The sequence below is a fragment of the Dreissena polymorpha genome, chromosome 1 (genome assembly GCF_020536995.1).
Source record: "Dreissena polymorpha isolate Duluth1 chromosome 1, UMN_Dpol_1.0, whole genome shotgun sequence".
Taxonomy (NCBI): Eukaryota; Metazoa; Mollusca; class Bivalvia; order Myida; family Dreissenidae; genus Dreissena; species Dreissena polymorpha.
This window is the reverse complement of record NC_068355.1, coordinates 53,690,734-53,704,029: the sequence shown is the minus strand read 5'-3', so window position 1 is coordinate 53,704,029 and position 13,296 is coordinate 53,690,734. Positions and strand designations below refer to the sequence as shown.

At 37.5% G+C, this 13,296-nt stretch overlaps 1 protein-coding gene and 1 long non-coding RNA gene across 5 annotated transcripts; both read right to left on the bottom strand.

The window, feature by feature from the left end:
* Window positions 1-1,200: 1,200 nt before the first annotated feature.
* Window positions 1,201-5,564, bottom strand: LOC127881269 (uncharacterized). Of its 3 annotated transcripts, none has more exons than XR_008049998.1 (7): window positions 5,393-5,564; window positions 4,929-5,190; window positions 4,624-4,768; window positions 4,329-4,431; window positions 3,029-3,070; window positions 1,679-1,796; window positions 1,201-1,403 (listed from the first exon to the last, which is right to left on the bottom strand). XR_008049998.1 is itself a non-coding variant. In XM_052429026.1 (7 exons), the coding sequence occupies exons 1-7, from the start codon at window positions 5,489-5,491 to the stop codon at window positions 1,398-1,400; spliced, it is 738 nt and encodes a 245-aa protein (XP_052284986.1). In that variant the 5' UTR covers window positions 5,492-5,564; the 3' UTR covers window positions 1,201-1,397. The 3 variants fall into 3 exon arrangements, 2 of the variants coding, with proteins under 2 accessions (XP_052284986.1, XP_052284978.1); XM_052429026.1 differs by having other exon boundaries at window positions 1,696-1,796; window positions 4,644-4,768; XM_052429018.1 differs by having other exon boundaries at window positions 4,644-4,768; window positions 5,393-5,560.
* A 9-nt stretch (window positions 5,565-5,573) lies between these two features.
* On the bottom strand, window positions 5,574-12,338 carry LOC127881315 (uncharacterized). 2 transcript variants are annotated; one of them, XR_008050008.1, is made up of 5 exons: window positions 12,221-12,338; window positions 10,473-10,547; window positions 9,861-10,131; window positions 9,187-9,378; window positions 5,574-5,921 (listed from the first exon to the last, which is right to left on the bottom strand). It is a non-coding gene; the product is annotated as an uncharacterized LOC127881315 (long non-coding RNA). The 2 variants fall into 2 exon arrangements; XR_008050007.1 differs by having other exon boundaries at window positions 9,187-10,131.
* Between the last annotated feature and the right edge of the window lie 958 nt (window positions 12,339-13,296).

Genomic DNA, 13,296 nt, shown 5'->3' with positions numbered 1-13,296 from the left:
TTTTTACAAATGCTGGGTCAAATTTAAAGAAAGAACACGATACACAACTCGCGTGACCTACTCGTCATCGATTTAACCACCTGTGCTTTTAAACACAATGTAATCTAATTTAAAAATAATTTTAAAGGGGCCTTTTCACAGATTTTGGCATGTATTGAAGTTTGTCATTAAATGCTTTATATTGATAAATGTTACATTGGATATAAAAATCTCCAGTAAAAAATCAAGAATAAAATTACAAAAAAAGAAAAAAAGGTACCCTCAGCAGGGCTCGAATTATTTACCACTGGAGTCATGGAGTAAAAAGTCTACCACTTAGACAGAGGGGGTAATCACGTGATAGTCAAGATGGCGACGTCCATACCGAGACGGTTATTTTTCGCCGTTTTATACCTTTTATTACTTCTGTTTATTTTTCAAATGACGCTCACTTTCCAGCCATATCAGTAAAAAGGTGATTAACGTTTATTTCGTATTTGTTTCGCTTTATATCTCGACCTTTCTCCCCGCAAATTTTCTTAGTGGAGCCTCTATTATGTCATCCCGTTAAGACATTTTGCACCGAGTAAAGTCGAGATATAGAGATAATATTACTATGAAATAAAAGCCAGTAACTTTCTTCCTTATATGGCTGGAAAGTGAGCGGAATAAAGAAAGATAATACAAGTAATACAGGGTATAAAACGACGAAAAATACCTGCCTCGGCATGGACGTCGCCATCTTGTTTGTCACGTGATTACCCCCTCTGTTTGACCAAAGATGCATATAATGGCTATTTTAGAGCATGGCAAATGTTCAGTATTACTGTTTCCTCACAAATATCATAACTAAAACCAAAATTTTCGAAATCTCAAACAACTTTTTTTTCAATTTTGTCAATTTACCCAAACGTGAAAAGGTCCCTTTAAAAGGATGCACTGAATATCTTATTTATGAAGGCATCTATTACTGGGTGATACTCTTGTCAAATATTCATCCAAATGTATGTTTTTCTAAGATTTGTATAGTGGACCAAAGTTCAATAAATAAAATAAAGAATGGTTCATTTACAAATAATATTTATTTAAAAACAAAACTGGTGATTTATATTTGTTTATACACGCACATGTATGTACATGTATGTAGAATGAGATTTTACAAAACCATGCGTTTACCACGACTTTAGTGGACCAACGTTCAATAAATAGAATAAACAATGGTTCATTTACAAATATATTTATTAAAAATCAAAACTGATGATTTATCTTTGTTAATACACGCAAATGTTTGTACATGTATGTACAACTGAAATTTTACAAAACCAAGCGTTTATCACGACTTGCATTTGCTTGTCATCAACAGCGACGTGGCATGTCCGATAATGGCGGTTGTCAATCACTACAACGTCTGCATCAGCTCATAACTAAAGATTGAAAAGTGTTACCCTTATACTTACAAAAAGAATGAATTAACCTTAAACAAATTAGTTTTTAAGTATAATTACGGAACTAACATATATGGCATATGTTGCCTCGGGTAAATTTGAAAAAAGGTATTTATACGTTTTTCTCAATAAATATGTACTCAAATTTTGCAAGATTTATTTAACATTATTCTTAGGTTCTTTTTTATTATATACCTCAATACATACAAAAACGTTTAAGATATACAATTATACTTTATTTAAAAAACAAATACCGATTTAAACGGTCTGCCTTGCGCTTTCGTTGTCGGAGACACAGGACAGTTACTATGGTCACCAGTGTAAGCAAACCCGCCGTGGAGCCACCAATGATAATATAGAGTCTAACCGAGGCTGTGTACCAATAACAGAAATCGAAAGCATGAGAGTTCATACCTTGTTAAGAAACCGCGTTATAAATAGATGAATATTTTTCCATAGGCATGTCTTCATATATCCAGACAATTATAGCAATCAGGGTTCAGGATCACCTTACTGTGTGGGTTTACCAATTAAACAGTGTGTCTTACGAATTTCAACTGGTGCATAAAAGGCAGAGTTTTATGCTGCTTATGGCAATATAAACAACATCAGAATAACTTTATTTCATAATATTAATATTTATTTAATGTGTTCTTTTTCACAAATTCTATTTTTACTACATTCATGTATATGGTTCTGCTTCACGCAACGTGAAATTTTGTCACCGATTTCTGACGTAATCAATGATTTATTTTTATACCTTGAAGTGATATTATGGGCATTTTGCTCTGTTGAATTGAGCTGAAAATAAGTAACAGGTCAAAAGAGTTAGTTAAAATGTGGTTACTGACCATTTATCTGCAACTCATCTTGCTACCAGTTGTTTATAAAAATATATTTTATATTCGATATTCTTACGTGACCCATCCAGTCCTCTAATCCTAAATGATCCGTAAAACAAAATTGTGTCTTTGTGTCGTATGAACGAATCTGCACTAAAACTAAATTTAGGTTCACATTGTACATGCATGATCAGTTGTCAAACGAAAGTACGGTTTATATTCAAATGCATTATTTTTCTCTTTCAGGGATATTGTTTTAATATGTTGATGTTGCATTAACAAATATAAGTGTATATGAAGTAAAAAAAATAAATAAACAACGAATGCGATAGACACCTATAAACTGTTAGATGCCCATAATATCACTCTAAGATATCGACACAAACTGTCTTTTATGCACTATAGATGTTTGCAAATGTATTTCAATAACTTGAGATATTTGCAAAAATAAGTTCTTAACGGTGTGTTTACATTCTGTCAAGCCCGTGTGTAAGCCCCTGAAAACCCCGTTGATTCTGCACCCTGGCAATGTACTTGACAGAAACATAAGAAATAGCTGTGTTTGATATGCATGTATAACGTATCAATCGTGATACATCGGCCATCTCCGGACTCCTCCGTAAGAAAGGAAGATTTAAGCAATAAATCGTCTGCTGATCCAGAATGATAACGTGTGTGATCAGGGTCATAACATGGCATTAATTAAGGAAACTTAACATATAAATAGTATTGTAATATCTAAACATTACCGTATATATTTACCTGAACTGCGTATTGGGTTAGTGTGCGTAGTATGAGGTGGGCCTAAAAACACAAAATGAGACATTGGAATTCATGTTTTAGGGAATTCCGTTTCATTACATGAATATTTATGCCCCCCTTCGAAGAAGAGGGGGTATATTGTTTTGCACATGTCGGTCGGTCCGTCGGTCCGTCCGTCGGTCCGTCCAGCGAATGGTTTCCGGATGATAACTCAAGAACGCTTACCCTTAGGATCATGAACCTTCATAGGTACATTGATCATAGCTCGCAGATGAACCCTATTGATTTTCAGGTCACTAGGTCAAAGGTCACGGTGACTAAAACCAGTAAAATGGTTTCCGGATGATAACTCAAGAACGCTTATGCCTAGGATCATGAAACATCATAGGTACATTGATCATAACTCGCAGATGACCCCTATTGATTTTTAGGACACTAGGTCTAAGGTCAAGGTCACGGTGACTCGAACCAGTAAAATGGTTTTTGGATGATAACTCAAGAACGCTAATGCCTAGGATCATGAGACTTCATAGGTACATTGATCATGACTCGCAGATGACCCCTATTGATTTTCAGGTCACTGGGTCAAAGGTCAAGGTCACGGTGACTCCAACCAGTAAAATGGTTTCCGGATGATAACTCAAGAACGCTTACGCCTAGGATCATGAAACTTCATAGGTACATTGATCATGACTCGCAGATGACCCCTATTGATTTTCAGGTCACTAGGTCAAAGGTCAAGGTCATGGTGACTCGAACCAGTAAAATGGTTTCCGGCTGATAACTCAAGAACGCTTACGCCTAGGATCATGAAACTTCATAATACATTGTTCATGACTCGCAGATGACCCCTATTGATTTTCAGGTCACAAGGTCAAAGGTCAAGGTCGCGGTGACTTGACACAGTAAAATGGTTTCCGGATGATAACTCAAGAAAGCTTACGCATAGGATCATGAAACTTCATAGGTACAATGATCATGACTCGCAGATGACTCCCAAAGGTCAAGGTCACAGTGACACAAAACGTATTCACACAATGGCTGCCACTGCAACTGACAGTCCATATGGGGGGGGGGCATGCATGTTTTTTCAAACAGCCCTTGTTTTTTACTACGTTTATGTATTAGAATGTAAAATCTCGTTTGTAGTGAACATAATGTGGAATGAAAATTTACTTCATACAAATAAAATTAATATTAGGGAGCATACAATTACCAGGTTTTGACAAACGTTAATTCTCAAATAAATCATATAATGATTTTCCCACTTTAAATGTATTAAATGTTTAAACTCGGTTACCATCGGGCCAGTGACATGCGTCAAAGGGCAGATGACATAGTTTGCAGTCGCCAGCAGTTTCGTTTGCGTGAGTGCATTTTCCGTCAACATAACATCCTGTGGTCTGAATCAGATTATGTCGACTAAAGTTTATAACATATTTAAAAAAAGTTACAATACTGTTTCATGCGTAAATCGAAAATTGAACAAATGGAATGAAATTCAGCGATACAAATAAAAGTTCCAATACAGTTGTTGTTGTTGTTTTTCGAATTAATTTGCTGGCAAAATTGTATGATGTAGTTTATAAACTTACATTCAATATTAATATGTTACCGTATGGTTTGTGTCTTGGTGTGTTTCAGTAAATCCGGCCTCACATTGGCATGTTAAATATCTGCACGTGGAAAATGCATCCCAACAATCACGAGAGGTAGTGCATTCCTCGTGCAATGTGTGGTCTGAGCATGGAAAGTAACACTATTTAATTCAACCGGGTGACGTCAGTAAATGGTAACAATAATGCGGACAACATATGGAAGTACAAAAAAGACGCTATATTGAAGAAATATCAAATTACAAAAATGCTTTTTTTTAAATCTGCATGTGTTGCCTAATTACCTAAAGTAATCCATACGTGGGCAACCGCAAACGCATCATTCGTGCTCTGTGAGTATTTACCGCCAGCAAAAACGTCTAAGATGCAAATTATTGCAGCCCTATCGGCACTGCTGTTTGGCTTCCAAGGTCTTAGCGTTGTGTTTGAATATGCGAATACAAGTCCACCATAGGTGCAAGGAGTCACATGGCCGTGTCTATATCCCGACATTGAACCGCTGGCTAGAAACCGGAAGTTGTCATTGGGTCCACTGCGAGCAACGGCCTGTTGGATATAGGACATATTTCTTAATATTGTTGACTGTGTGTGTTGCTTTTTGTTCATGTGACAATATAATTTATTATTTGACTAAGCCTTTATAAAAATTACCATAAACATCAACATATATTTAATCATGTTGATCATTTGTTCATTATGATAATTCATTAGGTAAATAAGACAATTAGGTCATATGGAAACACTTTACCCAAAGTTGAACGAAATATTCGAGTACACTTGTTTTCGCTGACATGAGTTTTTCCTGGTCAAATGTTTCATTAGCCTGTGCCCCAAGAAGCATTTCCATTTTCTCCGTTGGTGACAAAGTAGACTCCTTCCAAGCAAAAATTTCTAGCGTTCCATTACTCACACATATAGCAAACCCTGTACTGTCTTTTCCACAGAAAAAATCTGAAATTCGTCAACACATGAAAATACACTTAATAACCGCGATGATATTCAAGCTATTGAGGCCGAAACTCTATCAATCTTTATAAACGTATCTTTGTTTTAATTTAAAAGAAGTCGATACATTTTACAAATGAGTATAACTTTGCAAAGTTGTAAATCATTATATCAATACACCGTTGGTATTAACCGTATCGTGTATAGCATACGGTGTTGAGAATACCGCTGGGATTCTGTCCATACTCGGAACGCCGACTCGTTGAAACCATAAATCACAAATCCGTGATGCAGACCGATGTCGTCGGTGTTTGCGAAAATGAACCCTGAGCCTATGAGTAAATAAATAGCATTAATCGATGAAATCATTTTGTTTCTGCAGCATGCATTATCGAGACAAAACTATTCATTAGGATCGCAATTCAAACAAAATAGTTTTCAGAGGTCACCATGCCGTAGTAGATATGGTTTCGCCTTGTGGTTTAGAGGTCACCATGCCGTAGTAGATATGGTTTCGCCTTGTGGTTTAGAGGTCACCATGCCGTAGTAGATATGGTTTCGCCTTGTGGTTTAGAGGTCACAATGCCGTAGTAGATATGGTTTCGCCTTGTGGTTTAGAGGTCACCATGCCGTAGTAGATATGGTTTCGCCTTGTGGTTTAGAGGTCACCATGCCGTAGTAGATATGGTTTCGCCTTGTGGTTTAGAGGTCACAATGCCGTAGTAGATATGGTTTCGCCTTGTGGTTTAGAGGTCACCATGCCGTAGTAGATATGGTTTCGCCTTGTGGTTTAGAGGTCACCATGCCGTAGTAGATATGGTTTCGCCTTGTGGTTTAGAGGTCACAATGCCGTAGTAGATATGGTTTCGCCTTGTGGTTTAGAGGTCACCATGCCGTAGTAGATATGGTTTCGCCTTGTGGTTTAGAGGTCACCATGCCGTAGTAGATATGGTTTCGCCTTGTGGTTTAGAGGTCACCATGCCGTAGTAGATATGGTTTCGCCTTGTGGTTCAGAGGTCACAATGCCGTAGTAGATATGGTTTCGCCTTGTGGTTTAGAGGTCACCATGCCGTAGTAGATATGGTTTCGCCTTGTGGTTTAGAGGTCACAATGCCGTAGTAGATATGGTTTCGCCTTGTGGTTTAGAGGTCACCATGCCGTAGTAGATATGGTTTCGCCTTGTGGTTTAGAGGTCACCATGCCGTAGTAGATATGGTTTCGCCTTGTGGTTTAGAGGTCACCATGCCGTAGTAGATATGGTTTCGCCTTGTGGTTTAGAGGTCACCATGCCGTAGTAGATATGGTTTCGCCTTGTGGTTTAGAGGTCACCATGCCGTAGTAGATATGGTTTCGCCTTGTGGTTTAGAGGTCACCATGCCGTAGTAGATATGGTTTCGCCTTGTGGTTTAGAGGTCACCATGCCGTAGTAGATATGGTTTCGCCTTGTGGTTTAGAGGTAACGCTTTCGATCCCTACTTCGGGGCTTTCGTTAAATCTCCCCCAAAAGACACCTAGTACTAGTTCTACCCAGAAAACGGAGCGTTTCAATAAACCTTATTCGTCCGATGCAATCAAGCTAAAATAATATGTTTTAACTAAATCATTTTTTAAATGCTTATCTAGAAAACACATATAAGGATACTTATTGTGCTTTTATAAATACGAACGAATACAGTGTATCAGTAACCAATGGCGTCAGACATCAAAGAATGATTCGTCAAGGAGAAATCATCAAGCCTAGTCCGCACGACTACAAGGCTGGGATACGTTCAAAAGTCGTGATTGACTTCCACAAGACAGTCTTCTCCTGTGGTTTGAAAAGGAGTGGATTTTCAGCAAATTGTCTTGGATACTTTTAACAAAATACCAGTAATTTATTTTTCCTGATATTGTACGATAAAAAATGCAATTTGATTAGAAAAAGTAAATGTTGTGCACCACTGATGACACCATACAATTACATTCATTTGGACCGTGTAAAAAGGAATTAATGCATGTGCGTAAAGTGTCGTCCCAGATAAGCATGTGCAGTCCGCTAGGGCTAATCAGGGACGGCACTTTCCGACTAAACTAGAGTTTTGCTAAGAATAGACTTTCTTTAAACGAAAAATATCATAAAAGCGGAAAGAGTCGTCCCTGATGAGCTTGTGCGGACTGCACAGGCTTATCTGAAACGACACTGCACGCTCATTCATTAAACCCTCTTTTCACAGAGCATGGCCCATTTTAGATATAATAAACTTGCTATAAAAATACTTCACTACATAAATATAAATGCGTTCATGATAGGCACATTTTCAATTTTGCATCAACGCGATCCATCAAATTAAACTTTGTGAAACAGTTTCGTTGTTATATCGGAAAACATGGGTGTGACTAAAGCCCCAGTCCCATACAAATGCCGGATCGACACGATTGATATCCAGGATGATACGGCATGTGCACCGTGTAGCCGCCGTTTAGCTACGTGTCGACCTGTGGAGGTCCTGTGACGTCCGGGAATGTCCTTGGCGCTCCGAGAGGCCAACACGGCAGTTTTGGGAAGTTTAAAACTGCCGTGTTGATCCGTTACGATCCGGGATGATAGCACCATCCGGCATGGTCCGTATAGCTGCCATGTGGGGTCCGGGGACAGCCGTATAGGTTCCGGGTACAAATTGTATTTATGCCTTGGTTGTCCTTGTGCGTCCTTGACAGTCCGCCAACACAATTCAGACCCCTGTCCTTCAAGGCCCTCGACGGCAGTTGCACGGTGGTCTCCTGTGCTACCGAAGATGCCACATGGGCAATAAGATGACGATTGAGGACAAGCTGATGCTAATGCGAATTTGATGCCACCTTCTAATGCAAAAAGCTCAGGCAGACGACAGTTATCTGATTGCCTAAGCGAAGCTACGGCAGAGAAAAGAAAATTCGCGGGAAAATACCTTTCTAAACCAATGAATAAAATAAAAAGGAGAACCATCTGGGTCAGACAATGGCTCGCAAGACAAACAGGCCTGGTTGATTACGTACGACTGATGGGCGAAATGAAGAAAAAAAACGCAAACGGCTTCTTTAATATCCTGCACATGGGCTTACAGATATACTAACATATCCTGACACGTATCGAGCAAAAAATCAAACCGAAGAAGTTTAACTGCAGTAAGCATACTACTACTCCTACTACTACTACTAGTAGTAGTAGTAGTAGTAGTAGTAGTAGTAGTAGTGGTGGTGGTGGTGGTAGTAGTAGTAGTAGTAGTAGTAGTAGTAGTAGTAGTAGTAGTAGTAGTAGTAGTAGTAGTAGTAGTAGTAGTAGTAGTAGTAGTAGTAGTAGTAGAAGTAGTAGTAGTAGAAGTAGTAGTAGTAGTAGTACTAGTAGTAGTAGTAGAAGTAGTTTTTGTTGTTGTTGTAGTAGGAGGAGGTAGTAGTAGTAGTAATAATAGAAGCAGTAGTAGTAGTACTTGTAGTCGTACTAGTAGTAGCAATAGAAGTAGTTTTCCAAAAGGTTAACGTTAACCTTTTTAAATATGTGAAAATGACGAAACGTTTGTTTGCTTGACTAATGTGTATGATCAAAACAAGACACGTTTTAGAAGAGAGCGTGTTACTAACTTGGTAAGAGGCCATCCAACGGGGTCGTAACGGTCGTTGTGGCTCACAAGCGCTACAAGCGAGGCGTTCGGACCAATTCGCAAACCAGCAACAATAGCGTGCATGAACTTTCTGCTTGGCTCAATGCTCGGCACTCGATTCGATTCCTCCATAATAAAAATGATTCTTTCTTGCAAATCGGAACATGTTGGGCTGCGAAAAGAACGAAAAGAAACGAAAAACAGTATTCTATGTATTGTCATGCTTTTCCCTGACCGATTCAAAGTTTACACTCCTGCGTTTTATTTAATTTGTGTTTTTTTGTGCTATTTACGCCGGTTCGAATCGTAGGTCGCTTGCACGAAATTAATGTATTATAAACGACTTCACCTTTGAAATTGTAAACAAGACTTTACCTTTAATATGTGAATGAACTTTATTTTTAACATTTAATTATCTTCTTTATAAGTGTGTATTACTTTTGTGTTCCATAGTTGCCGACAAGAAATTATAAATGTAACTGAATGTGAATATTGTTTAACACATAACTAAATATCGTTATGTGTGTATGCGCAAAAGTCCTGAAGCTTAATTTTTGGCATGTTTGGAACATTCAGGATAGACGATATTTTGTACATTTTTTTACATGCATCTGGGTTTTCCATTTATCCCTTGCCTTGCAATGAACAACATACTTGTTACGGGTATTGTTGACTGAACAATTGGTAGTCCTGTCCTTGTTACGGGGTTTGTTGACTGAACCATTGGTTGTGTTGTCCTTGTTACGGGTTTTGTTGACTGAACAATTGGTTGTGTCGTCCTTGTTACGGGTGTTGTTGACTGAACGATCGGTTGTGTTTTCATGGTAACAGGTGTCGTCAGCGTTGGTACATAGTTGCAGTAATTGTCGGCACAGCAAAACTTCTGAACATTTCGTTCATGTAGAGAACGTTTACTGTCACAAACCTAAATTGGTGAATAAAAGCATCTATCATCGATGAAAAAATATTAATTTATGATGACATCATAACGATTAATAATTATACTTTGAAGTAATAATAAAAGTTGGAGCAGTAGAAGAGGTTAATGTGGCAGGGGCAGTTGCATACGCAGCAGTTAAAGCAGAACTATTAGAATTATTAATATTCGAAGTCGAAAGTACCAAAGTATTTAAGTATTTAATTATTATGTGAGGTATTTTTTGAAAAATTGAAGCGTTTTTTGCGAGTACATAACGGTATAAACACAAAATCGTTTTTACAATTAACATTTTATGTTTAATCATATGACATATTATGTTCTTTTACCGCTATATCCACGCACTGCATGGTGTATTCTTCGTGATCACCCACGCTCGACGTTATTTGTTTGAACACGCATCTCTGTAAATAATATTATGCTATGTTAAAGCGTTGTGTGAACATATGGTGTCATATTTTAAAGGTTAGGGTTAGGGAGCGGGTTAGGGTAAAGGTATGGGTTAAGGCTAACCCTTACCCTAACCCTCTAACACCCCCATGCGCATTACAATACCATGCCTCGCTCGTTGTCGTTGTCCGCTTCCCTATTTTAAACAAATAGACAGTTGACCATACATGTCAACCCGAGAGGCGATGCATGTGAGTATGTCAGCTGTGTAAGAGTACACATATGTTACAGTATTGCACACAACGCTGTTTAAACGTGTTTATTATGGGGGGGCGGAAAACTACAACGGGCGAGGCATGGTATGGTATTGCGCAAGGGGGGTTTAGAGGGTTAGGGTTAGGGTTTGGGTTAGTGTTAGGGGTCGGGTTAGGGTTTGGGTTAGCCTAAACCCAACCCTAACCCTAACCCGACCCCTAATCCTAACCCTTACCCTAACCCTTTTTGGGGGTTATCACCCCTGACCATGCCTCGCCCGTTGTAGTTTTCCGCCTCCCGTTTATTATAAACCTATACTATTCTTTGGATCATTTTATTATTCACTTTAGCGTCAAGTCTACAAAAGAGCGCAATTGCCCACTTCATATTTGAATTTGTGAGACGTCAGTTGTAAGCATAATTGTGTCTAAAAATAATCTCTAAAAGACAAGTAAGCAAAACTGTTTAAAAAGGCTTAACTATTTAGACTTGTTTTCTAAGATGTGCAAATGGTTGAATTTCAACATTATGTTGATATGTAGAATTTTCGGAATTTTCAGAATAAACTCGGAGATGATCGTTTTCAATCGGAACCTCCAATACGAAATACATAGAACGCATGCGCGTCCAATACGATGTAATATTGTATGGTCACTCGGTACGAATGGATACAGCTATTTAGATTATATGATTATTGAATAGGTATTAAATAATGTGCTATACCTAATTAGTATCATAACCATTCACGTATTATCATTATAACTGTTATAAGTATTATTATTATTAGTAGTAGTAGTAGTAGTAGTAGTAGTAGTAGTAGTAGTAGTAGTAGTAGTAGTAGCAGTAGTAGTAGTAGTAGTAGTAGTAGTAGTAGTAGTAGTAGTAGTAGTAGTAGTAGTAGTAGTAGTATCATTATTATTTTTATTATTACACTTGACAGAAAAAAGTCAAATATAATTTACATATCCAGTTAAATACCATGTCTGAAGGACACGTCGTTATGTTTGTGCACGATGTAGCATTTATGACGGAATTGCAGTTATAGCAATAAAACGCTGAAACCAAAAACGGCAAGAAAGAATACAGCAATAGGTTGACTTGTATAACATTAGCCTTAGTGATTCTAAAATTCAATGAATTTTCAAACACAATCAGTTTTAGCGAAAAAATATATCGTGTACTTTACTATTAATACTGTCAATTGTGAGAAAAAAGCGTGTATTTTACTATAAATACTGTCATTTGTAAGAAACGAATATAATAATATTCGGGTTTTCTTTTTCTTTTTGACACATGTATTATACTTACTTTTTACTGTACCATTGATACTAAGGTTGTGTATGTGATCAAAAGGCAACAACTTATATTACTGCAGTTTGTTGTATTTGTTTTTAAGAGGTGCATAAGAAACTATTTTCGTATTAAAACTCACGGCATTTGTTGCACCTTTTCGGACACGTTACTACAGAAAGGACTGGATCCTGACAAAGACCTGGATTGCTGACACAACCGGAAGTGTCGAAGTCTTCACAAGGTGGCGCCGCATCGCCCGCTGCTGCAGGAATCAGCAAGATGACAACTGGTAATATTTCGAAAATTAGCATGCTTTATTCAGTATTATATAGATGACGTTCCAAATTTGCAAGACAGTGTTCCTATTTCTAAGATGCGTTTAATGAATATCATATGATCTCATAATCTCAATACAACATGTAGAAAAGGTATACTGTATATGTACGTGTTCTTCATTATTTAGTACAACAACTACACGTCCGTAAATCAGTGATGTTTTTTTATACTTTTGACCCCTAAGTGTGACCATCCAGCAAGCCACTTAAGTGGCATATATAGTTGGTCATATAGTTCAACAAAGTTTTCTTGTGGACAAATCTTAGTTTTATAAACAAACAGTGCTACTTTGATGTTTGACCTCTTAAAACGACATTGACCTTGAAGGTAATAATGTGATTCTTGTGCGTTACGAACTAAATCATCATTAAGATACAAATGATTGGAAAAAGTATTTTGAAATGTTTCATTTAAAAGTAAGGGAAAGGAAACCCAATAAATTGACAATCAAGTTATGTCTTTAATATTTGACGTTAAATAATTAGATTGACCTTTAATTTTGAAGCGGATAACTTTAGCATATTATTGTTTAAAACACACTTACCCCAAAGAGAGAAACCTCAAAAAGAGAAAAACATAATTGCTTTTTAGAAATTGTTTTGTTCGTTCTGTAGGATTACATCACCGTTCAGATCAGAAAGTCGTTCACCAACTGATGTCATAATATAGTTCATTTGATAGCAATGGTCTGAATATAGCTCACGACTGGTTCACAAAAGGGGCAAATAAGCTGGCAAAATAACGTTTACCGTTAAATCTAGCGAGTTTTATTGTATTTTCAATTACATTAATTATACAAAAAAGTGAAGTAAAAGACAAATAAGCAGAAAAGAAATGCTTGCATACCTCCAGGCGTCGTTTATTTAGGGCAACTGACAT

Bases quoted from the DNA above. Each gene is read 5' to 3' on its own strand.
- LOC127881269 (XM_052429018.1), bottom strand. From the start codon at position 5,491: ATGGAAATGCTTCTTGGGGCACAGGCTAATGAAACATTTGACCAGGAA. The intron at 5,191-5,392 runs GTAAAGTGTTTC...TATATCCAACAG, and splicing joins AATATTTCGTTCAACTTTGG to GCCGTTGCTCGCAGTGGACC. The intron at 4,432-4,643 runs GTAACATATTAA...AATCTGATTCAG, and splicing joins ACCAAGACACAAACCATACG to ACCACAGGATGTTATGTTGA.